The sequence below is a fragment of the Electrophorus electricus genome, chromosome 15 (genome assembly GCF_041902795.1).
Source record: "Electrophorus electricus isolate QZ-2024a chromosome 15, ASM4190279v1, whole genome shotgun sequence".
Classification (NCBI taxonomy): Eukaryota; Metazoa; Chordata; class Actinopteri; order Gymnotiformes; family Gymnotidae; genus Electrophorus; species Electrophorus electricus.
Window position 1 is genome coordinate 20015001 of NC_137511.1, and position 27500 is coordinate 20042500.

At 39.1% G+C, this 27500-nt stretch overlaps 1 protein-coding gene and 1 long non-coding RNA gene across 5 annotated transcripts in view; both read left to right on the forward strand.

Moving 5' to 3' along the window:
- Positions 1 to 6872, forward strand: part of LOC145651379 (uncharacterized) — an 8579-nt gene extending 1707 nt beyond the window's left edge. Inside the window, exons 1-4 of one of the 2 annotated variants that reach the window (XR_014117293.1) lie at positions 1 to 3318; positions 4291 to 4404; positions 5037 to 5209; positions 6386 to 6871. The exon at positions 1 to 3318 is cut by the window's left edge and continues 1705 nt beyond it. This is a non-coding gene — a long non-coding RNA (uncharacterized LOC145651379). Of the gene's footprint in view, positions 4405 to 5036; positions 5210 to 6385 lie in introns of both variants that reach the window. The other variant, XR_014117292.1, reaches the window with a different exon arrangement.
- A 3217-nt stretch (positions 6873 to 10089) lies between these two features.
- The window catches only part of LOC145651368 (uncharacterized), a 30190-nt gene continuing 12779 nt past the window's right edge, over positions 10090 to 27500 (forward strand). The window contains exons 1-11 of one of the 3 annotated variants that reach the window (XM_081698075.1): positions 10090 to 10230; positions 10815 to 11159; positions 11384 to 11735; positions 13113 to 13220; positions 13319 to 13408; positions 14232 to 14318; positions 15554 to 15610; positions 17614 to 17691; positions 17896 to 17955; positions 23149 to 23238; positions 27162 to 27239. In XM_081698075.1, coding sequence (XP_081554201.1) covers positions 11423 to 11735; positions 13113 to 13220; positions 13319 to 13408; positions 14232 to 14318; positions 15554 to 15610; positions 17614 to 17691; positions 17896 to 17955; positions 23149 to 23238; positions 27162 to 27239 — 961 coding nt within the window. In that variant the 5' untranslated portion in view covers positions 10090 to 10230; positions 10815 to 11159; positions 11384 to 11422. The remainder of the gene's footprint in view (positions 10231 to 10814; positions 11160 to 11383; positions 11736 to 13112; positions 13221 to 13318; positions 13409 to 14231; positions 14319 to 15553; positions 15611 to 17613; positions 17692 to 17895; positions 17956 to 23148; positions 23239 to 27161; positions 27240 to 27500) is intronic. The other 2 variants (XM_081698076.1, XM_081698077.1) reach the window with 2 other exon arrangements.

A 27500-nucleotide genomic window follows, 5' to 3' on the forward strand; every position in this document is an offset into this window, starting at 1 on the left:
CTGATGTGTGTGTGTGTGTGTGTGTGTGAGCATATGTGTGTGTGAGTGAGAGAGAGTTAAAGGGTAGCACTGCTCTTTAGTCTGATATGTGTGAGTTACCGGGCAGCCCTGCTGTTCTGTCTGATGTGTGTGTGTGTGTGTGTGTGTGTGTTACACTGCTGTTCTGTCTGAAGTGTGTGTGTGAGTTACATGGCAGCACTGCTGTTCTGACTGAAGTGTGTGAGTTACAGGGCAGCACGGTTCTTCTGTCTGATGTGTGTGTGTGTGTGTGTGTGTGTGTGTGTGTTACACTGCTGTTCTGTCTTAAGTGTGTGTGTGTGTGTGTGTGAGTTTCAGGGCAGCACAGCTGTTCTGTATGATGTGTGTGTGTGTGTGTGTGTGTGTGTGTGTTCGTGTGTGTTTGTGTGTGTGTTACATTGCTGTTCTGTCTGACGTGTGTGAGTTAGAAGACCTTACTGCTGTCCTGTCTAATGAATGTGTGAGTTACAGGGCAGCACTGCTGTTCTGTCTGATGTGTGTTTGTGTGTGTGTGAGAGTATTTGTGTGTGTGAGTGAGAGAGAGTTTAAGGATAGCACTGCTCTTTAGTCTGATATGTGTGAGTTACCAGGCAGCACTGCTGTTCTGACTGAAGTGTGTGAGTTACAGGGCAGCACGGTTCTTCTGTCTGATATGTGTGTGTGTGTGTGTGTGTGTGTGTGTGTGTGTGTGTGTGACACTGCTGTTCTGTCTGATGTCTGTGAGTTATAGGGCAGCACTGCTGTTCTGTCTGATGTGTGTGTGTGTGTGTGCGTTACAGGGCAGCACTGCTGTTCTGTCTGATGTGTGTGTGTGTGTGTGTGTGTGTGTTACACTGCTGTTCTGTCTGAAGTGTGTGTGTGTGTGTGTGAGTTACAGGGCAGCACTGCTGTTCTGTATGATGTGTGTGTGAGTTACAGGGCAGCACTGCTGTTCTGTCTGATGTGTGTGTGTGTGTGCGTTACAGGGCAGCACTGCTGTTCTGTCTGATGTGTGTGTGTGTCTGTGTGTGTGTTACACTGCTGTTCTGTCTGAAGTGTGTGTGTGTGTGACTTACAGGGCAGCACTGCTGTTCTGTGTGACGTGTGTGTGTTATACAGCTGTTCTGTCTGATGTGTGTGAGTTACAGGGCAGCACTGCTGTTCTGTTTGATGTCTGTGTGTGTGTGTGTGTGTGTGAGTGAGTTACAGGGCAGCACTGCTGTTCTGACTGAAGTGTTTGAGTTACAGGGCAGCACAGCTGTTCTGTCTGATGTGTGTGTGTGTTACACTGCTGTTCTGTCTGATGATTGTGAATTACACAAGTCAGCACTGCTGTCCGGTCTGATGTCGTTGTGTGTGTGTGTGTGTTTGTGTGAGTTACAGAGCAGCACTGCTGTTCTGTCTGATGTGTGTGTGAGTTACAGGGCAGCATTGCTGTTCTGTCTGATGTGTGTGTGTGTGTGTGTGTGTGTGTGTGTGTGTGTGTGTGTGTGTGTGTGTGTGTGTTACACTGCTGTTCTGTTTGATGTGTGTGACTTACAGGGTAGCACTGCTGTTCTGTGTGACGTGTGTGTTACACAGCTGTTCTATCTGATGTGTGTGTGTGTTCACTGCTGTTTTGTCTTATGTGTGTGAGTTAAAAGGTAGCACTGCTGTTCTCTCTGATGTGTGTGAGTTATAGGGTAGCACTGCTGTTCTGTCTGATGTTTCTGAGTTATAAGGCAGTACTGTTGTTCTGTTTGATGTGTGTGTGTGTGTGTGTGTGTGTGTTACACTCATGTTCTGTCTGATGAGTTTGAGTTACATGGCAGCACTGCTGTTCTGTCTGGTGTGTGTGTGTTACACCGCTGTTCTGTCTGAAGTGTGTGTGTGTGTGTGAGTTACAGGGCAGCACTGCTGTTCTGTATGATGTGTGTGTGTGTGTGTGTGTGTGTGTGTGTGTGTGTGTGTGTGTGTGTGTTACACTGCTGTTCTGTCTGATGTGTGTGACTTACAGGGCAGCACTGCTGTTCTGTGTGACGTGTGTGTGTGTGTGTGTCTTACACTGCTGTTCTGTCTTATGTGTGTGAGTTATAAGGCAGTACTGTTGTTCTATTTGATGTGTGTGTGTGTGTGTGTGTGTGTGTGTGTTACACTGCTGTTCTGTCTGATGAGTTTGAGTTACATGGCAGCACTGCTGTCCTGTCTGATGTGTGTGTGTGTGTGTGTGTGTGTGTGTGTGTGTGTGTGTGTGTGTGTGTGTGTGTGTGTGTGAGTGAGAGAGAGTTAAAGGGTAGCACTGCTCTTCAGTCTGATATGTGTGAGTTACAGGGCAGCACTGCTGTTCTGTATGATGTGTGTGTGTTTGTGTGTCTGTGTCTCAAAACATCACTGTCTGGGCCCACGGTCCATCCTGACCCCTGCTAAGTGTTTCAATATGTATGCTTCCATCCCAAGTATGCCTGCACTATAAAGCTGTGCTTTTTACTGTACTGCACTAATGAAAAGAGGTGTTCTATAAAACAGACTAAAACACCAGACAGTGTGCTGGAAACTTCTGTCTGTGAGCCCTTTTCTCCCTGCTGTTTTAGTGATGCTCTGAGCACTCACAGATCTAGTGCCAGCACTGCCACATTTCAATAACCAGAATTGTCCTGTTTCACCTGAAGCCATGCATGGGCTAAATTCAGAACACACTGTCCCAAATGTACTTAGTAACATATTCTTTTAAAATGCATAAAAATAATAACCTGTTCAAAATACATTCAGATACATTTTAAAAAAGCATAAGTGAATTGGCTGTGCTGTACTGTCAGTATTAATTGTCACACTTTTGGTCAATGTTAGAAAATGAAAGTTTTCTTACTTAGTGCTTTTTAATGGTGAATTTATTAGCCATTGAATGGTGAATTTATTAAGAAGGCCAGTCACTCAATATGAAAAGATTAGCAGTAGTCAGCTTTGATTTTCCCTCCCAGTTTCTGCTCAGTAAAATGGTTTTTGCCTACATACTTCATTATAAATCTGATTTTTTTGTCAAATATATTATAAATAGCCATGACTGGGCTTATCATATAGGAAATGCATTAGTAGACCATTTGCTGCTATTATTGCTGAGATATTCTCCTAAAAATGCATAAAGTATCTGTATTCTGAATACTGCCTTTTCAAACTGTATTGTGGACAGTTAATTATTGTATGTTGAATTCTGGATTGTATTTGGAACCTCTCTTTTTTGGTCTTGTATTACAGCTCTGGTATTTAAATTGTGTATGTGTGCAACAGCAGTTCTCTTTTTGATAAACTCCATAACACTATCAGCAGAGCTGATCCTGTCAGCACGTAAGTAAACATTGCCTTGCCAGAAATGTTTCTACTATCAACAAACTATAATTTATTAACTAAAGTAAATTGTGGATTGTGTGAATTCATAGTACAAGAACTGGATTGCTTAAAAATACTAGGACAACCAAGGGTATTTTTCAGTATTTGATAGGTCCTTTTCTATCCTTGAGCACTTATTGTTAACAGCTTTCATGTTTTACTTTATCTAACTGATCTAAAGAAACTGCATTGTACACAGTCTTTAATACTGTCCACACACCTCTCTGTGTGTTCACTGCAAAAATCCAGACGAACCAGTCTGTGTGTTCACTGGAAAAATCCAGATCAAATCATTTGTGTGTGTCTGAGCATTGGTTTCCTTCTCATAAACAGATACCTCAGCTTCTCTCAGGTTTCATTTGGTGATAGATATTGAAACCTGGATCTGAGGAGCAGTATTAAACCCATCCAGAGTAACATACCCAGTGGAATCTTCCTTTTAATGATCCACTCTCTGTGGGCTTTGTTAAGATCCCACTCACACTGTCCTGGCTGCAGCTCTAGTAACAGTTTCTTGTAATGAATATAACTTCCTTTGCAAACACAATTTTTCTGGTTTATTCTAAATATTGAAGCCATTTTGTCTCTGCTGCCAGTAAAGCAAGAACAGCTTTTTATACAAGTTCCCAAAGGCAGTTGTCTCATTCTTAAAATTTAAATCCTTTAAGTAAACAGAAGGGACATTTCTTTAAACCCATCAGTACTGGTTACTCAACATCAGTGTGTGACACATGTAACAGGGTTTTTGACTGCCAGTGTACATAACAGTTCCTTTTTACTTCCAACACACACATTGCAATGGTAAAATTTTTAACAATACTCTGCAATATTAACCTTCATCATAGTAGAATAATTAATTCATTTTTTCATTAGCATTATTGAAAAGTACTGATTAGGGACTCCATTTCCTCTTTTGTTTATAATCATTAGGAAATGGTAAACGAACAATGGAAGATCTCCAAGTGGTTCTCCTTCCATTTGAATGGGTGTTTGCCATTGGCTATATTATTGCAATCTTTGTAGTGGAGTTATCAAAACAAAAAGGTAGGTGGAGACAGTCACAGAAACATCAAAACAAATAATCACAGAAGATCTAGTGGGCATAAGATGGTCTGTTCCAGTTTATGAGATTGTTTTGCAGGAGTCCTTTCCTAGTGTGTCTAGTGTAACACCTTAGTGTTGCACTAATCAGGCTCAGGTGTTTCACTGATCAGATAAAGAAATATTTAACAATCAGGCCAAGTAATCAGTAATCAGACTAAGACATTCAGTAATCTGACAGTGTAATCAGGTCCAGCTGTTCAGTAATCTGATTCAGCTATTTCACTAATCAGACCCATGTATTCAGTATTGAAGAGGTGTCCAGCATTTGTTGATGTAAAAACATCTTGAACTGGTTAATGAATCTTAATGGACCCCACTGTGGTAGCTCAGACTGGTGTGTATTACCGAGCCCTTTTATCAACAGAACATCATAACAGCCAGTTGCACATGCCATCTTAACATAGCCCCATACTACTACATAACACTATGTGTTTCTCATTTAAAATTGCATTTATGTAAAATTGCTAACAACTAGAATGAATTACATTTTATTTAAAACTACTGTAGAACATCAAAACAACTGGTTTATAGCAGATATATAACTTCAACTTCAAATTTTGTCTAAAACACAGATAAAGAAGATTATGAAGAAGAAGAAGAAGAAGAAGAAGAAGAAGAAGAAGACGAAGAAGAAGAAGAAGAAGAAGAAGAAGAAGAAGAAGAAGAAGAAGAAGAAGAAGAAGAAGAGCTAGATGCAATACAACTGAACCGTGTAGAGGACTCAATACCACAGCATCCTGCAGAGGTAGGATATCCCACACTCACATTCTTCACACACTACAGTAAACACAGACGTATGTAGTGCATCATGCAAGGCATACTTACATAAACATCTGTAGCGTATTAATCATGGAAGGCACAGTCACTGTTTCTGATATACGGCTATAGAAGTGTAATTCTGACAAAAACAAACAAACACAAACAAAAAACAAACAAAAAAACAAACAAACACAGTCAGGGGGTAAATAAGAGTTTTAGCAGAGGTAGGGCCTCATTTATCACAATGGTTCCAAATGCGCTGTTAAACACAGCCTAGTTTATTTGCAAGTTTTAAGAGAAGATAAGTGCTAGAATGTGTATGGCAGGGTGCTGCTCACACAGATGACCCAGTGTCACACCATATGACATTAAGTGTAAAACCAGACTGTTTGCATGAGTTACATGTTTGCATTTGGAAAACTGAAGTGATGTAACCTTTGATCTTTGCTGATACCACATTTATGTTTGTGCAACATGGGAGAGTCAAAGGGCCCTGGATTAGGAGCCAGAGAAGTCACATGGTTTACATTAACCACAGATAAAAAACAATTATTGTGTATAAAAATGTATCAGAATCATCTTCAAAGTCATCCTTAGAGTAGGGACATTTGATGGTCTTGCCTCCAGCTGAATGCATGTAGTTCTAATTTTAGTTCAGCATACATTTTGTGATTAATGACATCCATTTAAATACTAGAAAAACATTTGTGCTTCTATTACTTTATCTCAGTTCTGCCTTTGCCACCATCAAGTAAAGTACTTTTATATAGACTTGTCAATGAGGAACAAACCTCAGGAACAAACCCGAATTACTTTGTTGAAATGGACACATTTTGAGCAGATGTGGGGTCCCCCAGGGTTCTGTTCTGTTAAAATGCTTTTTTCCATTTAGTCCAAGACTCTGGAATGTCTTACCAGAGCTTTGCAGATGATAATCAGATTTATTTGCCTCTCTCACCAAGTAACTGTGGTCTCATTGACTCACTATGTCAATGCGTAAACATATTACAAATGGGATGTTTCATCACAAGAATTTTACCACTGTAATTTTGGGACCACTGTAGTCAACTGATGAACTGTTAATGTCTAAAGATGAATGTAAAATAAATAAGAAGAATGTATGTTATTAATAAATTAAGCATATTAATCATACTGTCTCTAGGGTGGTCACATGACAGATTCATGACCTGCAGAAAAGCCTTCCCCTGGAATGAATGTCTGCGTTGCCATGGAGAGAGGGGTCAAGTACGTTATGAGAAGCTTGAAGATGAGATGGCCTGCTTCCACCGCTGGAGTCCACAAGAGGCATTAGCCCTAGTCTGCATGCACAGGTTTTCCTTCTTGAAGTGGAGTTTCTCCTCAGTCTCACACTAGAACAGAATAACTGTATATTTATGTGTAAATTTGTAACAAGTCCTGTTACCAATGTTAAAACCAGTGCTATTTTGGCTACATCCACCATTGCAAAAAGGATAACAGCACACACTCTTTATGAAGCCAAAAATGTATTTTCCCTGTCTACATGACAACACTGTAAACTGAGTTTCTGAATATCTTTATCATGGAAGGAGCTATGCAGTCTTTGCAAGTAGAGAAAAGCCAAAACACATAGAAAAAGCTGAAAAATAAATAAATAAAATAAAATAAATAAATATATATATATATATATATATATATATATATATATATATATATATATATATATATATATATATATATATATATATATATATGCGAAGGCCTTAGATAATGGCTGTTTGAGCAGCTGACCAATGGAGTGAAAGTACTAAACATCCAAATCCAATCACCTGTCAGCTTTATGCTTTATTACGTACTAGGAGGACCCAGTGTGTAGTGAGGCTCACAAAATGTGGACAAAACCAATGAGGGTAGCAATGACATCTGAAGTGTCTGTTTGTTTGCTTTGGCATTTATTATTAATTACAGAATTTTTTAACAGTAGAGTAATGCTTACACGGGTCCCCACTGCCCTGCTCAGATTTAAGTTTTCCCTGTTTAATCACTGAGCACCAGTGTTATCTTATGATTCATTCTCCCATATGTTCTTCCAGTACTGTTCTCTTTCAGCTCTGGGTGGATCCACAGTCAGAGTTATGCTGAATTCTGACTGAGAGTGCACTTTTTAGTTTTTTAGCTGGTGTTTCTTTTGTGTATCTCTGCAGTCTTGGTACCAGTGGTGTTCACCAGTTTAGCAGACTTTAGAGCCTCCGTTATAGGTCACCCATTTAATATCTTCCATAGTCAGACACCATCTTTTATCTTTATGCCCTTCTGGAGCTCTGTCAGATGTTGACTTCCATCCAAGTTGTCTTCCTTGTCATGGTTTGTATTTTATAGTCAAGGTTCTCAACCATGACTACTGCAGCAGCATATACCAGTTTGTTGGTTTCTTATACTGGTTTTAGGTACTTTCATATCTGCTAACATACTGTGTGATGCAGTTTAGCTATGATCATATTCCACATGTCCACAGCTGGACCACACAGCATGTCCATGTTACATTCTGCTACTGGTGGATTCCAGCTGCAGTCTGACTGTTCTTTCTCATGTGCAGGAGGTGTTCTGTCTTGGCAGTGGTATTCCCCCCCCCCCTTTTAAAATTATATAATTAATTTGTATCATATGATTGCATTGCGAGATCACAACTGATTTTGATGTCATTTCTTAAACACATTTAAAAAGTTAAAAAAGGGGGTTTATGTCTTAACCAGTAATCATGCAACAGCAAATTATGAACATTATCATTTCTACTGACTGAACACATCAGTCATTTCTACTGACTGAACACTGAAAGTGAAAAGGATTGCAAGACTTTAAACTTCAGGGATTAGCGTCTTTCACTTCATCTCTGTTGTTTGTGTACACGCATGTATACACAGCTTCTTGGGTGTATGTGTTCTTTTGTATATGTATATATATGTTCATAATTTAGTAAAGCTTTATATTTATAAAATTGCTTATGTGTTGTTTTTTATTTTGTCTATAGTCTGTTTGTGCCCCCTCAAATGAGAGGTGCCTGACACCTCTGGTGATAGGAGACATGGGGGGATCTCTGCTGTAGGTGTGGAGTGTCAGTGAGCCTCTGCAGCAGGTGGGGAGAGTCAGTGAGCCTGTGCTGCAGGTGTGGAGTGTCAGTGAGCCTGTGCTGTAGGTGGTGAGCGCAAGTGATATGTCAGCACCAAACAGCAGTCTTAACTTAGTCTGCAGTCTTAACAGCAGATTGTTTATAGGTCAGTGCATCGACTCTCTGAACAGGTAAAACATAAGCAAAGTTTTCATTCTCAGTCCAAATGTTCTTAAGTCTTAATAGCTGTGAGTAAGGGGAGTTTTGCAGGCCGTGGAATGTGAAGAGTTATATTGCACATACAACTGAGAGTCTAGGTTTCACTGAAACCTCCAATAAGGTTATCCTCATGCCAGGATGTGCTATATTCCATGCACATTCAAGAGCTGGAACTTTAGAACCCCTCGAATGTTATGATTCAAACATCTACTTTTTAAAATATAAACTGGTTCATCATCCTAGAAATTCAGAAACACTTTGCATGCACAGCTGATGAAGGACCTCTGTTCAAAACATCCTGTTTATCTGGAAACCCACTGGCAATACAAACAGATATGCCATTAATGTAATGTTCATAAACACTTGCCACTGGAAAGACAGTTTATTAATTATGTTGGTCTGAAGGTGTTCAACATACCGATCAGCAAACCTTCACACTGATGCCTTTGTGCCAGATTCAACAGACTTTGATCAATATGAGACTACAAATAAGCATAAAATCCAATCAGCTCTTGCTCTCAGTTCTCACACACAGTAGTATTTCTTATCATTTATGTTTCTGTTGGTTTGTTATATTTATTCTCATAATGTTTTGTCCAATTTAATAGAGAATCAGGAAATAAAGGTACACCAACAAGATCCAAATTGCTGTCTGACCCTGTAGTTATGCTTGGGCCCATACTCATGTCACAGTAAAGAAATGCCTGGAGAGACAGGCCTTTTTTGTTCTACCATGTCTGTTCTCTTATAACATTGTCAGATTTAACAGAAAACATTTGTGCAGAGCTTCCATAACATGCTCTCACAGTTGGCCAGTGAGCATAAATGCTCATAATCTATTTTCAAAATGTCACAACAAACAATACATATTCTTTTCTTTCAGGATTGTAATACAGTACTACACTTCTTGCCATGTCTGTGTCAGATAACTCTGATTTAAGAGTCACAGTCAGCAGATAAAAGCACATAAAGTATATATAATTGCAATCAGACACTGTACTTGTGTCTTCTCATAAATTAGGAATTGTCAAAATTCATAGCTATATTAACTGACACGGAATTATAAAATTTGACATTTGAATAAGAAAAAGATGAGTAAGAAGCCAACCACAGCCTCATATCAGTTTGGTGGTTGTCCATAACTCTTCATATCCACAGCCTGCACAACAGACATTAATGAAGGGTGGAGCGTGGGTCGATTGCTCATGTGACATGACAGGAATGCCTTTATAAACCTAAACTGTACAGTCACACGGACTTATTTGATGCATTTCTAAGCCTATCATTATTTCCAAAGAACACCTCACTGTCTTTTATCTTCATATCTTTAATGTCTTTAGTGTCTTCGTACCACTAAAGTACCACTACTTCGTAGTGTCTTCTGAAATAATTTTAACATGCATCCTAACATTTAAAATGTCCAATGCATAAACACCATTTTGGATTGACTATGTGAATAATGTAACGTTAGTAAAGATAAACAAGTAATTTCTGTTAATGATTGGCTCAATAAAGGTTGATTCGCCACGAATTGCTGTTATATGATTGGTTAAAATCGACAACTGTATGGCATCAACTGTTCCGCATACATGTGGAAGTGAAAGTAAAACTGTTCTCATATCTTACGGTAAAACATTTTCCAAACATGAAGATTGGCACAATTCTTTACTTTTTCCTCTCAAACGCCGTTCACGTCTGTAAAGGTAGGCTTTGATTTAAATATTGTTATTTTTAGTTTGTTATAGTTACGTTAGTTTGTTAAAGTTCTGTCGATTTAAATGGCGCCCAATGCGTAATTTAAACGTAGCGAAGTAAACGATACTGATTACTTTCCCGTTTAAACTCTTGATTAGAAATAAAACCACACAAACACCTGGTCGCTGGAAGAAATATATTTTAAAAGCGATACATTTAAAAATGAATAATTTTAATCGCTAAATATGCGTACCAAAAAAGTGTCGATTGCGGCACTTTGATGCTCAAAATTCTTAAGGTCAGTATATTTTCACACAATAACAGATGTACGGTATTATTCAAATTGAGGTTACTATCTTTTATAATTCTAGGAGAACCTGGGATTAAAGGTGCCTTGCTGATCTTGTATAAGAACAACGACTAGGCGTGTCTAGCCAAAAAAAAAAAAAAAATCGTTTCGACTTGTTTTTATGTGCAGTTACAGTGCACACAGCCAGTGGAGCAAGATCGTTTATTTTGAACTCCAAATCTCTTTTTTTGAAATGCAAATCTAAAACTATTACTCCTTTACCAATGTTTCTATTTATTTTAGGGTTCAGTGTATTGGGCCCCTCTGGTCCTGTGGCTGTCCAGCTTGGAGGCTCTGTGATGCTGCCCTGTTATGTTCAAAATCCCATACCAGTGGAAGAGCTGGAAGTGGAGTGGAGAAGAACAGACCCTGAAACTTTAGTGCATTTGTTCCAAGATGGAGAGAGTCGATCAGAGTCTCAGGACCAGGCTTACCATGATAGGGCACATTTCTTTACTGAGGACATCGCCCATGGAAACTTCTCACTCTTACTAACAGATGTGACCATTATGGATACAGGAGTTTACAAGTGTGTTGTTTACAGAAACCAGGAATCTAATGAAACTTTGATTGAAGTAAAGATGAGTGGTGGGTGAATTATTATTAACACTGTTTTGTCATACAGATTGAGTATTCTGTGGGAAAATAATTTTGATTTAACTCTGCTCTAGACATTATTTCACTTGTTTATTTAAATCACATGATGTTTCTTAGACTTTGCTGAATGTATTATAAAATTTTACTATCTGACCTGAGGTTTTAAAATGAAATGCTGAACTGAAATATATCAAATGTTTTATATATTTTTTCAGAGTATTTAACTTTGTCTGGAGGACAGGCTGTGTCTCCATATGTGGGGGGGGGACACCACTCTGAACTGCTCTGTACACTCCCACATCCCCCCAGAGGAGCTTGAACAGGTCTCATGGAAAAAAATGGATCAAGATATTGTAGTATTGCTCTTTGTAGAGGGTGAAATTCAACCAGAGTCAACTAATGAGAGATATATAGACAGAGTTGAGCTTTTCAGCTCTGAGGAAATCCACAGAGGAAACTTCTCACTTAGACTGAAGAACATCCAAACTGAAGACAAAGGCCTGTATATATGTGAAGTTCTCCATGAGGCGTTCTCAGCTAACACATCTGTGGAAGTACTGCAGTTGGGTAAGTTAACATCTCCATGGTAGCAGGGATGTACAGGAATGGGGCCTGACATTCCACATTTGTCTAAATAAAGATGAACAGAACTAAATAACTAATGGCAAGAAGTTTCTGAAAATATGATATTAGATTTTTTATAAAGAAACATGTTTCCATTATGTCCTTTCAAATTTGGTAATCTAGTAATATGCAAGGTATACTTGTCAACATTCTAAGTGATGAAAACTCAGGCCATGATGAACTTTGTTGATAGCTTTAGATGTCAAACCCACGTTTACAGAAAGATACACTGAGAAAAATGAATTAAGCAAACCATAATGGCTTCTTTTAAATACTCTGTTTAAAAACACCAAAAGTTGTGACCAGGTGTCAAAAGACATAATTATTTAGTCAATTTTCCATTTTTAAAAAGGAACTATAAACAGCGAATGTGCTCAAATACCTAAAGTGCAAAATTAATGGCACCATTAAATTAATATGAGCAAAACAAATAAATATTAATGTAATTGTTTGAGGGAATTATCCATTTAGTTATGACAATCAAAAATGTTATTTTCCTAACTAACACGTGTGGTTAGACAGTATTGGAAACTGAGGAGAAATCAATAAATAACAATCTGGCATGTTCACTTTTCCTAAAAAAAACTGCAAGAGACCATGTGTACTTTCAGGATTCTTGGGACTATTGTCAGGCCTTTGTCTGTGTGGAGTTTTTGTGTTCTCGCTGTGTCTGTGTGGAGTTCACGTGTTCTCCCCGTGTCTGTGTTCATTTTATGTGTTCTCCCTGTGTCTGTGTGGAATTTACGTGTTCTCTCTGTGTCTATGTGGAGTTTCCTTCCACATTCCAAAAATGTGCATGTGAGCTTGATTGGTATCTCTAAATTGGCCTTGTGTGAGGAGTGTGTTCATCTGCATGTACCTTGTAATGGACTGTTGCTCTTTGTGTGTGTGTGTGTGTGTGTGTGTGTGTGTACACTATCAAGAGCGGATTCCTGCCTTGTGCCATGTGCTCCTCATAGATCAAAAGATCAACAGAATTTGATAAGAATATATTCCCTTTTAAGTTGGAATGACATTTAGCTGGATGCAAAAGTGCATCTTTGATCTTTTAATCTATTTATTATTTTATTATTTTTAATGGACAACTCACTGAGACCTACATTGTTGGTTTGTCTTGTTTTATTAATTTTATATACTGTTAAATTATTGCCATTTTATCAAATTCCTTTAAATGTTGTTTTATATTTTTATTTTCTTGTATACTTTATTATATTATTACATGCTCTTTTTACAGGGACCTACAGTGAATTAGACTTTGTACACTGAACAAATACATTTCACATACAGTTAAATACAAGTAATTATGTGTCTTTGCCACAGGTTTCTCTGCCATCCACAAACTGGAGTTGTTTCTCTGTGCTTTTGTTTGTTTATGTGGACTTTCCCTTCTGCTTGTCTGCATACCATGGACGTGTCTAAAACTGGACGGTACGTGAGATCTTCATCTAAATACTGTTGATGTTTTTGGTAATGAAGTTTTCTTATACTGCAGGGAACTTAAATACAGTTCTTCTTAATCTCTTCAGATAACCACATGATAAAAATACAGCATGTCCTCGTCTTTTGTCCAAACATTGTTATGTTTCTTGCCTTCATCCTGTGGGGACAACTTGAGGGTAAGTATTTAACTGACTTTTTGAAGTTTCATTGTGTAGTGTTTGGAAACACTGATTCTAGTCTCTGTTAAAATTTCAAAGGCACACAAATGACATTAACAGTTGAGAAAACTATAATATATGCTAGTTTAGTAATGGATTGGCCTCTCAAACATAAACTTAGAAACAGTATAGGAAATGGTTGTCTGGATAAAATGCAATCAACAAGCATTTTCCCCCAGAACAAGCACAAAATGCATCATGCAGATTGTCCAAAGGGATTTTAGACATGTCTGTTACACCCTCAGATCCTTGGTCACCTGAGATTGAATGTCAGCTTGAATTCTCTAAATTCTCAAACATGGTCTTTTTTATTTATGGATTACGAAAATGTCCCAGAGACTAAAAAATCGAATAGGGCACAGTTTCACAACCAACCAATAGTATATGAGTGGCTAAAAAGTTTCTCAAAATAGTTAGATTCTATTTTTACAACAGTCTTCCTCTGTTAATAGTACACAGTTCCCATAACTGTATGACCTTTTGTATTATGCAATGGCAGTGTCTTAAGGTTCATTCTACAAATTCTCCACTGTATCCGCTGGGACAGCACATTAGAACATGTGAACAGACCTTAAAAATACTAACAAAGACAATTAAATTACAGCCACCAGCTCAAGCACCGCAGTCACTGTGTCTTTTAATAAAGTTTTGGAGCGAAGAAACATACTGTATGAACAATTAAACTATCCCAGTGCTTTCAAAGCATATTGTAAATGTTTGTATTTTATATTGATTTGGGATATGAAGAATACTTATTAAAATTATTTTTATTTTGCTTCAGGATTTTTCAGTGAGGTAGCTGTCTGTTCAGCTATTAATCTCACGAGGATTCTTCGACTGCTGTATTATTCTCCATTCACTTCTAAAGGTATGTTTTACCAAGAAATATTGTCTTGAATTAAGTGTTTGTCAGATTAATAACTTAATATTAATGGGACAAAGGCTGAGGGCAGCGACTATCCCTGTAGTACCAAGGTTTGAGACCTGGGTGTGGTTACTGCACTCATCACAAATGGTGCCAGAAGTGATATGGCACTGAAGGAGAAGGTGGTGTGATGAGACCATCACACTCATTGAAGGAGAAGGTGGTGTGATGAGACCATCACACTCCTTGAGATTAAAAGGGGTGCTTTGATTGTTGTGCGAGAGTGCTAGCTCTTTGGTCTTGTGACTGAGGCATGTGTTTGCCACCTGTAGGAACTGAGGTCAAGAGCCAAGTAGGGTTGTTATCTTTGTCACAGTGTAATTATAAAATCAAGAGTGCGTACTGAATGCTTAATAGTGGAATGGTGAATGCGTGCATTTCCTGAGACATGTACCACTTCATCTTAGTAGGAAGACACACACTGAGGGCCATGACTAACTTATGTAGATACGTATGTAGATAAAGATACCTGACATCAAGTTTTCATTCATTCATTGGCATTTACTTAGGTAGTATTTGAATATTAGGATTTATCTAGATAAATATTTGATTTTCGTGCAACATAATTGTGACACTTCCTTCTGATTCCACCAAAGAACACACCGTTAAACTGCATTTTAGTTGACTGTACATGTCAGTATTAACTTACAGACAATAACTTATGTTTACATGTGAGAAGCTAAATGTGCTATGGGATAACTTTGATACTCAAACAGTACATCAGGCGCAATGACAGTTTTGTGAATAGCAGTCCAAAATATTTGTTTACATGTACCAGATCTCTAAATTTCCCTTTGATGAGATAGAATAAATATACTTTACACAAAGGAAAAAGTTTTTTAATTATATATATTTATATATATTTCTAAAAATGACTGGATTTCCTTCAATGCCATGATTACAGGTAAAGACTAGTCCTCAGTGTGTTCTTGACATCAACATGGCTCAATAATAAGATACTGTGTATAATGGTGTGTATAATGGTGTGAAGTGTGACAGAGTGAGTATAATGGTGTGGGACAGCTCTGTTGTCTCAGAGCCTAAATGACCTGCAGTCACTGAAAGTGCTCTTGAACCCAGATCCTACAGCAGGATACCAGGATGTCTGTAAAACGGGTGTCCTGACCTCAATTTGATATAATCAGTCATTTATATGAGAATTTTCTTTTTTCTTTCAGGAATGAAACTATTAAGTTCATTAGAAGGTATTGTGATGTTGGCTGTTGTTTATTCAGGTAAGTTTACATGATTATTACATTTATGGCCATTTAATTGTATATTTATATTTGTATAATTGTATATGTGTGTCTACGAATGTATATATATATATATATATATATATATATATATATATATATATATATATATATATATATATATATATAGAGAGAGAGAGAGAGAGAGAGAGAGAGAGAGAGATATTCAACAGAGGTTCCAGAGAAACAGAAGGTTTCAAACACTCACGCAATTGTTGATGGACCTCTGTCCGAAGGGTTCCGTTTCTCTGGAAACTATATATATATATATATATAATTCCCCACTTGCCCTCCAGGTGGTCTTTTTCCTTCACGCTCTGCCAGAGGTCTGGGAGCTTGAGGGTCCTGCATATTATCTTAGCTGTTCCCAGGACTGCACTCTCCTGGACCAAGTCTGATGTTGTTCCTGGGATCTGCTGGAGTCATTCTCCCAGTTTGGGGGTCACAGCCACTAGTGCTCTGATTACCATGGGAATCACAGTTCCATTCACCTTCCACATCTCTTCTAGCTCTTCCTTCATCCCTTGGTATTTCTTGAGCTTCTCATGTTCCTTTTTCCTGATGTTGCTATCACTCCAGATTGCCACATGTATCACTACGGCCCTCTTCTGCTGTTTGTTCACCACTACTATGTCTAGTTGGTTAGCCATTACCATTTTCCAGTCTGTATCTCCAGCATTTGTATCAGGGCATCTTTGCACAGCCTGCCTGGTGTGGTAGACCCCAGCCTCTATTGATCTCGTATTCAGAGCTTGTTCCTGTGCTGCCATGACTAGTGCCTCTGTGCTGCCTTTCAATCCAGCCTTTTCCAGCCATTGGTAGGATTCTTCCATATCAGCCACTTCCACTATCACTTCCGCCTCCTGCTTAGTCTACAGTCTCAGTGTGCTGGATTTGGGATGAAACCCTCCATGCATTGTGAGGAGTTCCCTTGTCTTGATGTCAGTGGCTTCTGTTTTCTCATTAGGCCAGTTTATTATCCCAGCTGTTATACATCTGTTATATTACCCCCTGGTAGTGTGATCCCCTCAGTTCTAGCTACCTTCCGATGTCTCATTCACTTCTGACATACTGCTTGATGACATACATGTAGAGGAGGTGGCTGATCGTTGATCGATTCCGTAGCTGGTATCCATAGACACTCTTGGTGATGATTTCACTTGAGTGGGTTCAGCCACATGCAGAACAGCAACGGAGACAGGGCATCTCCTTGGTAAATCCCATGCTTGATGGTGACTCATACTATTGGTCGGAAATTGGCCTCTAGGGTTGTTTTCCACGGCTCCACTGAGTTTTCTATGAAGGCTCTTAGCGTCATGTTGACGTTATCCCTCTGAAGTATAGGCATTTTCTCTGTTTTGCATATTTTGTTAATTTCACGTTAAAGGTTCTTACTTATAGCATGATACATATATATTACATATCAAAATTTTCAGACCAATCTCAGCTCTCTTCCTAATGAGGTACCATTTCACCTGCAGCACTGCATAAAGAAATAATATGGCCCTAAAGCTGAAAATGTGAGGTCCAATTTTAGAAATTAATTTGTGCAAGTGAAAAATTAGCATTACAATTATAACCAGATAATGGCAGAAAACAGAAAAGTCTCATCTGAACAGAACAGTATTCAGTGTGGCCAAAATGCATCCATTCATCTCTACTATACTAGCTGACTTTCACGCAAAAAATCTTTAACAAGCATTTACTAATGGACAGTCAATTTTGTCAAACAAAGGTCATGACAACTGCATTATAAATCAATTGGAGATAACGGCCAACAGTTAGCATGCTAGATGTTATCTTGATGGCATTTCTAAAAGTCATCAGATTCCATTATTTTATTATAGTAAATACTTTGTCTTAAGTATTCAATTACAGATCTAGCAGGTAGTCACTAATATGTAATGGAATAAAGTAAAGTAAGCTTACCAGACCTGTGCAGAATGACTTTCATTCATGATTTTTCCCTCTTTCTCCTCTAGTGATGTGGCGTGTCTGGGGTACGGAATACAAAATCATGCTGGCTGTTGTTGGGGCTATAGCACTGTTGATCATCATAAGTAGGTGTTTCATTGTTCTAAGTTATTATGAAGTATGTGAGCATGGGCCTTGCTTATGTAGCCAGTCATGTTTTTTACTGTGGTCACATTCCTTTCCATGGCATATGCCATAATCGTATTCGGGGTCGTAATCGTAGTCGGGGTCACAGGCCAGCGTTGAAAAACCAGGAAATGTTGATGTAAATCTCATTCTCTTTATTTCAGGTTTTTTCTTGGCTTTCTGTCTGGAAGACAAATTGCCTGATGGCCTATGGTATTGTCTTTGTAAGTAAAAATGGAATGCTGTAAATTCTTTACTTTTGTTAGCTCATCTACACTTTTTCTTTATGAAGGTACTTTTGAATAAATTCCTAGTCATCTTTCACTCACAACACTTATATAGATCTGTTAATGTGCTGAACTATCTTCACATAAACGTTACTTTCTCAAGATTAGAGTCCAGTGAAAACAGGTTTTTTTTACCATGCAGTAACTTTGACATTGTGTACACAATGTACATTTTAATAAAACGTTCAGTGTCAAAATGACAGATAGAGAAGTTGACAGTTAGAGAAGTTGAGAGAGAATGTTAGACTTGACAACAGGTAACAGGTAATGTGCCACTACATAAGAACTAGAGGGAAAAAATTAAATCAGTACATACACTAATTGATTTTGTTAGGTTTGTTAGGAACTTATCCAACAAAATACATTTTATCAATCTTCAAAAATGGTTTGAATAATACCAAAAAATCCCCACAAAAATACAATTAATAACAATTAAAAAGTTATTTAAAATGAATTCAGACAAGACAAACATCACCTAAGGTTTCTATTTGTAACGTTGAGCGGTAAGGAGGCAGACGTATGTGCGGAGCAGAGCGAGATTTATTCAGGGAAAATCCAAAATCAGAGTCGTTAAGGCAGTCCAGGGTTATGGAGCCAACACGGAGAGTATGTGGATACATGACTAACAAACAAAAACACACGAAGGCAAATGGCTAGGAAAACACTTGGGGCTAAACAAGACAGACTAACAAAAATGAAGGATTTGGAACATAGATTCAAGAAACAACAACAGCGAAACAAATTCAATGAACAGCCAAAAACACAGGGAACAGGACATGGTTTAAATACATGAACTTAATGAGGGACAGGTGTGGAAAATCAAACGAGGGGCAGAGAAAACGAAACTATGGCACGGAACTAAGAAACACAAGACAGGGAAAAACACGGAACACAGAACCCGGGAGGGACTGATCGTGACGCTATTCATGTCTTTCTCTGAGTATGCTATCTCTCCCCTCAGGAATGAAAACATCTTACCACATGTGAGACAGTTAACAGTCCTTGAAGAGCCAATCATGGCTCTTACTGAGACTTTTATTGTTGTAGTCCAACTCCATGCTTGACTTTGATTCTCTAGTTTAATCTGCTGATACAGACTCAAGGGGGCTGATGTCTTGTGCAGGTCTGTTCTTCAGACCACCTCTGTATAGTGGTCACTTTCCCCTTCCTGTTTTGATTTATCACATATCACATGGCATGAAACATCCTTCTAGAGAGAAAGAGAGAGAGAGAGAGAGACAGAGAGAGAGAGAGAACAACAAAATGCTATTTTAAAATTGACCTATGTGAATCCATACTTACTGTAATTAAATCTTAATGCTACAGTCACTGACAACACTTCATAAATTAATTAAATCTACCCTATATACAGGTTTAACATAAATTACATTTTTTTGTTGGTTTTCATTTGTTTGTTTTGTTTGTTTTTTACTCAGCATAATATCTTAAAAATAAATCTGTTTGTATGAGGCCAATAAAGTGTCAACACTCATCTTAAGGGTTTTTGTTTGTAGCATATTGTCATTTTCAGTCTGTCATATGCACCTGGAATCACTCAGCTGGAATAGAGATGCCAGCTTGTCCCTGAAGCTTTCTTAGCCTCCCTCACCACTCTTCTCTGTGTAATGATGCTCTTTTGTTCCATTCACCTTCCACATCTCTTCTAGCTCTTCCTTCATCCCTTGGTATTTCTCGAGCTTCTCATGTTCCTTTTTCCTGATGTTGCTTTCACTCCAGATTGCCACATGTATCACTACGGCCCTCTTCTGCTGTTTGTTCACCACCACCATTTTCCAGTCTGTATCTCCAGCACCTGTATCAGGGCATCTTTGCACAGCCTGCCTGGTGTGGTAGACCCCACACCCTTCTCTGTGTAATGTGTAATCTTTTGTATTAATTCTTAATAGCATCATGAACAGTCTTTTCATCATATGGGATTTGGGACGGTTTAGATGATAATTAGTGGCACAGTGTCATCCACCAGTGCACCACATAAATAAATGTATCACAACCATCAGTGCTGGAACATGTCCCAGCCAGAACATCAAAGTGTATCCTGAAGTGTGGTGACTGATAGCTCGCTTTGGCCTTTGAGAAAAATGTTGTTGTGGTCTGATTTGCTAGATGGATGGTGAGATCTTACTTTATAACTGTACGGCGTGTAACAGTGATACAGGGTTGTGATTGTAGGGAGTGTAACAGTGATACAGGGGTGTGACTGTAGGGAGTGTAACAGTGATACAGGGGTATGATTGTAGGAAGTGTAACAGTGATACAGGTGTATGATTGTCGGGAGTGTAACAGTGGACCTGACCTCATGTCTTCTGATTACTCCAAATTTCTATGTGCTTATTCTAATGCCCTTCTCATAGAACAGGTGCCATTCCATTTTAATACATGTTTCAGTCCTAAATATGTGTGATTCAGAGCCGTTAAAACATGGCCTCATTTGTCCTGCTCCATTTTTTACGCTGTTTTTTGTTTCCACATGCGTAGGTGAGTGTAGCATAAACTTCATAGAGATTAATTCAAATCACACACATTCACCTTCTGAACAGTGCAAACAAATGTTAAAAAACTAATTATGATCATGTTGGCCTAGTAAGGTTGCTGTCACGGCACGGCCTCCTCGTCCCAGACATCTTCCTGTGTGTGTGTGTGTGTTCATTTGCATGGCCACGCCCTTTCCGTGTATCACACCTGTTCTTTGTTTTACGTTGTTACTGTGCATGTATATAAAGTCCTGTTTAGTCGTTGGTGTTGGTTGGTGTTTGAGCCCACATAAGCAGAGTGCTTCATTGTGCTTCATTGTGCTTCATTGTGCTTCATTGTGCTTCATTGTGCTTCAGAGGTCGTTTTTAGCAGTCTTCATTGTGCTTGTTTTGTTAAGTGTATGAAATAAACGTCTGTGTGTGTGACACAGCTAGTTTGTGCATCCTACCTCGACTCCCACATTACAGTAGCAACTTATGTGTCTGTACTATCTCTAGAACTACTCATGACACCAGCACTATAGAAATATTGTGGTTTTATAACAACCAGAAAAGAAATCTGCTGTTTGTATTCATACTTTTATGCAGAGCTATTAAAAAGTGCATGCAAATTATGAGGTGTGGTTAGTTCTGATGGGGTTTAAACTGATCGGCATGACGTTGCCATACCTCTGTAGCACCAAAAACCACAGTGTAAGAAACAGGCGCACATTGATTGGTCCCCACTCCTGGTGTCCATCTCTTATCCTCTCTGTCATCATGGAGCAGCACTGCATCTCCAACTGTAAACTGTTGCTGTTTCAATTATGCAGGCCAGGAGGAGAATCTGGGAGTCCAATGTGTGTCTCATAGCCAATATCACATTGGGTCTGAGTGTGTAACTGACAGCCCAGAAAAAAAGCATTCTTTCTCACTCCCTCAAGCTGCAGAGTATTGCAAAATGTCAGCAAAAATGTTTCTGACTGTTGCTGAACAGGTCTAGACTGTTGCGGGACAGGTCTGGGCTGTTTCTGGACAGGGGTCAAGCCCTTTGAGGATTTAAGAGCATGCTTGAGAGTTTGTGCAAACCTGCCCATTGGTGGCTGGGTGATATGGGGCTGAACATGTTTAACATAGTCAGCTATAAAATATGTAATGTTTTAATGTGCAGTGAATTGAGGTCCAGTGTCAATGACACAAACTTCAGGTATTCCATAGTGGCTGAATAGAATTTGTAGCCCTCGACTGGTCCTGTCTGGGTTTGTTTGTAATTTGCACCTCTGGCCACTTTGCATGGGCAGTGACCATGACATTGAACATGTGGCTGTCAGTTGGCCCTGCAAAATCCACATGTATTCATTTCAATGGTTCTCTAAGTCTAATAAGGAAGGGGGACAACTCACTGTTCCTAATATTGTACAGTACTCTTTTGCCCTGGGTGACCAATGTCAAATCTGATGGAGTACAATCTGCCTGCGTTTCAACATGGATTTCTGTGGCTTTGAACACCTCAAGAGTATCCACTTTGTGTCTGTTCCTTGTTCATTATGTCGGTCAACTGTCCAAATGTCTAACTTACTGAAGCAAAATGGCAACACTCAGCGATCATCTTGAGGGATTTAACTCAGTGATCATTTTTAGAGATTTAACTCAGCGATCATCTTTAAGGATTTAACTCAGTTGTGGTGAAAACATACAAAATATAAAAATTATTTTAAAATGTAATGGAAGGAATACTGACAAATATAATGGAGTAAATTTTTAGACTTTGCAAATATAAGAGTATAATGTGGCTTCTTTTAAAACAACTCTTAAAAGTACAATTTCTTCAAAAAAGTTACTTAAATAAATGTCACGGAGTAAATGTAGCACATTACTACCCACCTCTGCCTATGTAAAGCTGAAATTTAAAGTAATTACAATGTGCTATATAAGTGGACTGATTTATTTGATGAGGTTCAAAAACAAGCGCATTTTTTCAGACGAACATATTGGAAGAGAGTTGTATGCAGGAGTAAAATGATGAGGCCATTTATTTATTATTTAGAATCATGAGTCATAAATCCAAAAAGCAGGTAGAGATAAAAATACAATATCCAATCAGCAAAAGTGTCTAGCAGAAAATCATAATATATAAAATCATAATATAAGATATAACATACATGGGGACATACATGATACAAACAGACAGGACAACAGGAATAGAAAAGCTTTAAAATATAGGAGCACTGATAAGACTTTGCAAGGCATGTGTGAGAAAGCAATATATACATGAGCTGGCTGGAAGAGACACATGGAAGAGGTGAGAATTAGGAAGCTTGAGAGGTGGAGTATGTGATCATGGCTGGGGTTTGGGTGCTGCAGGAGTGTTCTGGGAGCAATATTATCAGTAATGTTTGATCCATCTAATTCACCTAAGTGGGAGGGATACTTAAAGCTTATTAAAGTTAGCACAGCAACGCAGTGTTTTCACTGTGTGTCCCTAGCAGAGTATATTGTAGACTCAGTCAAGAACTGCTGTGCCTCTCTGGTCAGTTAAACACTGCAACAAGAGGGGGTTTTACAAGGGCCACTAACCCATGCTCACTGTTCATTACCATGACACAGTTGTCTGTGGTTTACAACTGAGTTTATATGTTCATATTTTTTTCATTTGCAGATTTCCTGTTTAGAATATCAAGAGGATTTCTGTTTGGCATCAGTTTAATTTCAGTTTTCTTCATTGTCAACTGGAGAGGAGATGAAAAAGGTAACAGTGTTTATCAGTACTTTGTTTGCTAGAAGGAATTTTAATATTTTAAACATTTTTCATAGTGTGGAAGATGATACAAACAGGCATAACAGCTACACAGACGTTTCAACATTACAGGGCAACAATGACCAATGGGGATCATATACTGGCAGGGGTTTAAGTAGACAGACTAACATTTAACATTAATCCCTGACATGTGTGAGTCCCCCTGCACACAGCGGGCCATACCACGTGACTCAAGGGTGGAGGAGCCTTCCGTGACAGTACCCCTTCCCAAAGGGTGTGGCTCCTGAAGCGTCCTATACCTGGGCAGCACATCCCGGCCCACCATGCACACACAGACAGACACTGCACGACAATGCCCAGTGCCCACCCAACACAAGGCGGGCCAGGAACTACCACCCAGGGAGACTTCTGTGCACAGGGGAGAAAGGCAGACTCACTGTCTCTTTCAGGGCAGTCCTTAACACTCCACGTAAAGTGTAGCAGTCCTCGACAACGACCCCTCCCTAGGGGCTCGGCTCCCGACGCTTCCCCACGTCGTGACGCGCCTAAACACATACACAAGGCGCACACATACACAAACACTAGCGCCATTCCACACAGACATAAGGCGCTGTGACGTGTCCTCGGCCTCAACGGACACGCGGGGGTGCACGTCCGCCCTGGTTCCAGGCGTGCTCCTCCCCCGAACGGTCCTCCTCTCCTCTATCACTCTTGGAGTGCCCCAGAGGCAGTGTGCCTCAGAGGCTTTGGGCAGACCCCTCCAGTCTTGCTGGCGGGTCCACTGAAGGGAAGGGACTTGGGCTTTAGCCCTACCCTCCGAAGATCTCATTGTGTACCTCAACACAGTAAACATCACATGGATGTTTAAAACATAAACCTGTTTAAGAAGTTTAAAATGTGCAAGGTTCCAATAAACATGCAATACTGACAACTCAAGAGTACTAGATAATGCATAGATGCAGATGGAAGTACCATTAGTCCATTAAAGGACTAGCGAGACAAAAAGGAGAACAAAAAATCAAATTCAAAACACAAAAGATGCCTCAACCACTGTGATAGACTGCCTGGCACAAATAAAAATAATTCAAGCTGGTCTGAGATCAGCACAAACAGAAGGCAAACAGAGAAAGCAGAGGTTATGGTATGTAAGTAAGTAAGTAATGTTTATTTATATAGCACTTATCGTAGACAAGAGTCACAAAGTGCTTTGCAAATTCAGATTACAGGGTAGTAAAACCACAAGTAGGACAAGATAAGACACAACATAAAACCACAATACAACAGTAAAACACAATACCACGCAGTGTGGGTGCTACCACTGCAAATGGTGAGTCTCCATGAGCCTTTAGATGTGTCTGTGGAACATATAAAAGGCTTAGCTCACCTGACCTGATCTGTGGAGCACTTAAAAGACATAGCTCATCTGATCTGATCCGTGGAACATATAAAAGACCTAACTCACCTGATCTGATCCGTGGAACATATAAAAGACCTAACTCACCTGATCTGAGAGCGTGAGCTGGTATGTGAAGAAAGAGTAGTTCAGACACACAGGCAGGGGCCTGACCATGCAACACTCTATATGCAATAGTTAGAATCTTAAATTGGAAAACAGAAAGCCAGTGGAGAGATTTCTGTGAGGGGAATATGTGGGATTGTTTTATTGACCCACTGAGTAATAGCTGGAGATGATTTAGAGCAGATCTAAGTTAAGAGAACATTACAGTAGTCAGTGAGCGATGAAATAAAAACATGTATTAGCATCTCAACACCTAAATTATGTATGCTAAGGTGTGCAGCAGAGGAAAAATGTCCAAAGCTTTGCTTAGTCAAGGGGCTGACCTCATCAGGAGCAACAATCAAAACCTCAGTCTTTTCAGCATAAAGATGCATGAAGATATCTGTAGTCCAGTCCAACTGCATCCAGGCAATCTAAAAGCTCAGCTAGCCTGTGAACCTCATTAGGTTTGAATGTACAATGAAGTTGGATATTATCAGTAAATATGTGATATGCAATATTAAACTTTTCCATGATCTGTCCCAGAGGCAGTAAATATAAAGAAAATAGCATGGGCCCCAAACAAAATGCTACGGCACACCACAGGATAGTCGGGGAGGACACAGGCTTAAAGTCAACAATAGATGTAGTAAAACTTCTCTCAGTGAGATGAGATATAATCCAGTCTAAGGCTACACCTGATATACCCACCCAGTCCTGTAACCTCTTAATTAAAATATAACAGTCAACTGTGTCAAATGCAGAGTTGAGGTTGAGTATCATCAGTGCAGTACAATCACCCACATCAGAAGACATAAAAAATGCAGTCTCAGTGGAGGGTCCTCTCTGAAATCCAGAAACTTGTCATAACAATGTGTCTCTCCAAAGCTGCAGAGTTATTTGGCCACAATTTTCTCAAATATTCTTGATAAAAACAGAAGTTTAGATATGGGCCTATAGTTCTTAAGCACAGCAGGGTCTAAATTAGGCTTTTTCCATTAAAGGCTGAATGATAGCATATTTAAAATATGAAGGAACACATGTAGAAAATGACAATAACAAATTCATAATAGACAGTACTGGTTGGCCAATAGTAGGTAAAGTATTACATCCAATTACATAATTAGAGATTCAGCTGTTCACACCCCAGTAAAGCAGAGACAGTCTGCTAACTTGTATAAAGGACCCAGGAAGCAGCGACTTCACCCAGCACTGCCAAACACACTGACTGTGAGGAGCTCCACCATTAAACCAGGGACACACCACACTGACACTGATCAACTAACAGCAACTATGAGTGACCGATGATCGCCTTCTATAAGCTCAATGTCAGCTGTCGTCGCCTGTGCTTATTTACACTAAGTACGGGTGACAGTCACTTACCGATGCTATCCAATTGCCTAACACCGTCCAACAGCCGACTGTTTGGTCAATGTGTCCCTAGCCTTAAAAACATACAAACAAAGCATCTTCCAAAAATATTAGCTGACTAAAAGACTGCACATGTTGAAATGACATTTGAAGAGTCAGCGCTGATGAAGGACTTCACTTAACCTTTTAGTACATTCAGCAGTCTGAAAAGACTGAAACGTTCATCATTTGACCACACAAATGTAGTGATTTGATGTCCAGACAGGATCTAGACAAACTCATCCATGTCTTCATTTCACACAGGCAGGACTGTTATGCTGGTCTCCTTACAAGCTTCCTCAAACACCATTAGTCACGTGCAGCTGATTCAGACACTGCTGCTTTTAAAATGCTAACTAGCACATGCTGAAGAAATACTGTATTCTTAGCCACACAGTCCATGTGAGACATTGTGGAAGCACAAGTGAGTTGTGAGTGGGGAAAACATTATGGCTTTAATTATGAAAACAAAGAAAAGAGTCAAAGCTTGCAGGTCTCTTGTCAGCAAATAGTCATCTTGGACCATCAATGCGACGCACTGAACTCAGGCACCTGTGGGGTTTAAATGGTGGTTTGAAATGAGATACAGGTGTGGTTAATGATCAGTAAACTTGTGATAGTGAGCAGAGAGGTGGAAGAGAGATGTGATGGTGTGTGGGATGGGATGATGTGTGAGCTGTGATGGTGTGTGAGATGTGATTGGTGTGTGAGTTGTGATTGGTGTGCCAGTCCTGGTTGGGTACTGGCTGGGGCATGATGCCTTACTTATGTAAAGCACTTAAGAATTAGCTCTATGTATGAAATGTGCTTCAGAAATAAACTCACCTTGCCCAGTTTTAATAATACAAATAATACATTTATATAGCTCAGTATGTGCGGAATATTCTGTCCATCCTTATTTTCATTGTCACTTGCAGTTTTATTGGGTATTACTCACAGGTTTGCACAGCATTTTGCATAAATGTGTGAATTAAACTGTAAATGTCTGTCTTTTTCCCTTTTCTAGATAAGATGGGACTGATCTTTGATAATGTACTTCTCCTCATTCTGACTGTACTGGCATATGCAGAATTCCGGTTTTCTGGTACAGTATTCATTGTTTATTGTGCTATTTTAATTTGTTTCCTTTGTACTTTTGCTTCAGGAGTCAGTGTGTAATCCAAAGCCTGATTTGTTCTGTTTTATGACTGCACTTCTCACTGTTTACTCTCTCCTATAATACTGAGCTGCAGTGAATGGCCATATGGACTTAAAGCTGATTCAAAGTCCATTAGAAACTTAATGCTGACACAGTATGTTGTATTGGATACAGTGCATGTGTAAGAACTACTGGCTGGTTTACACA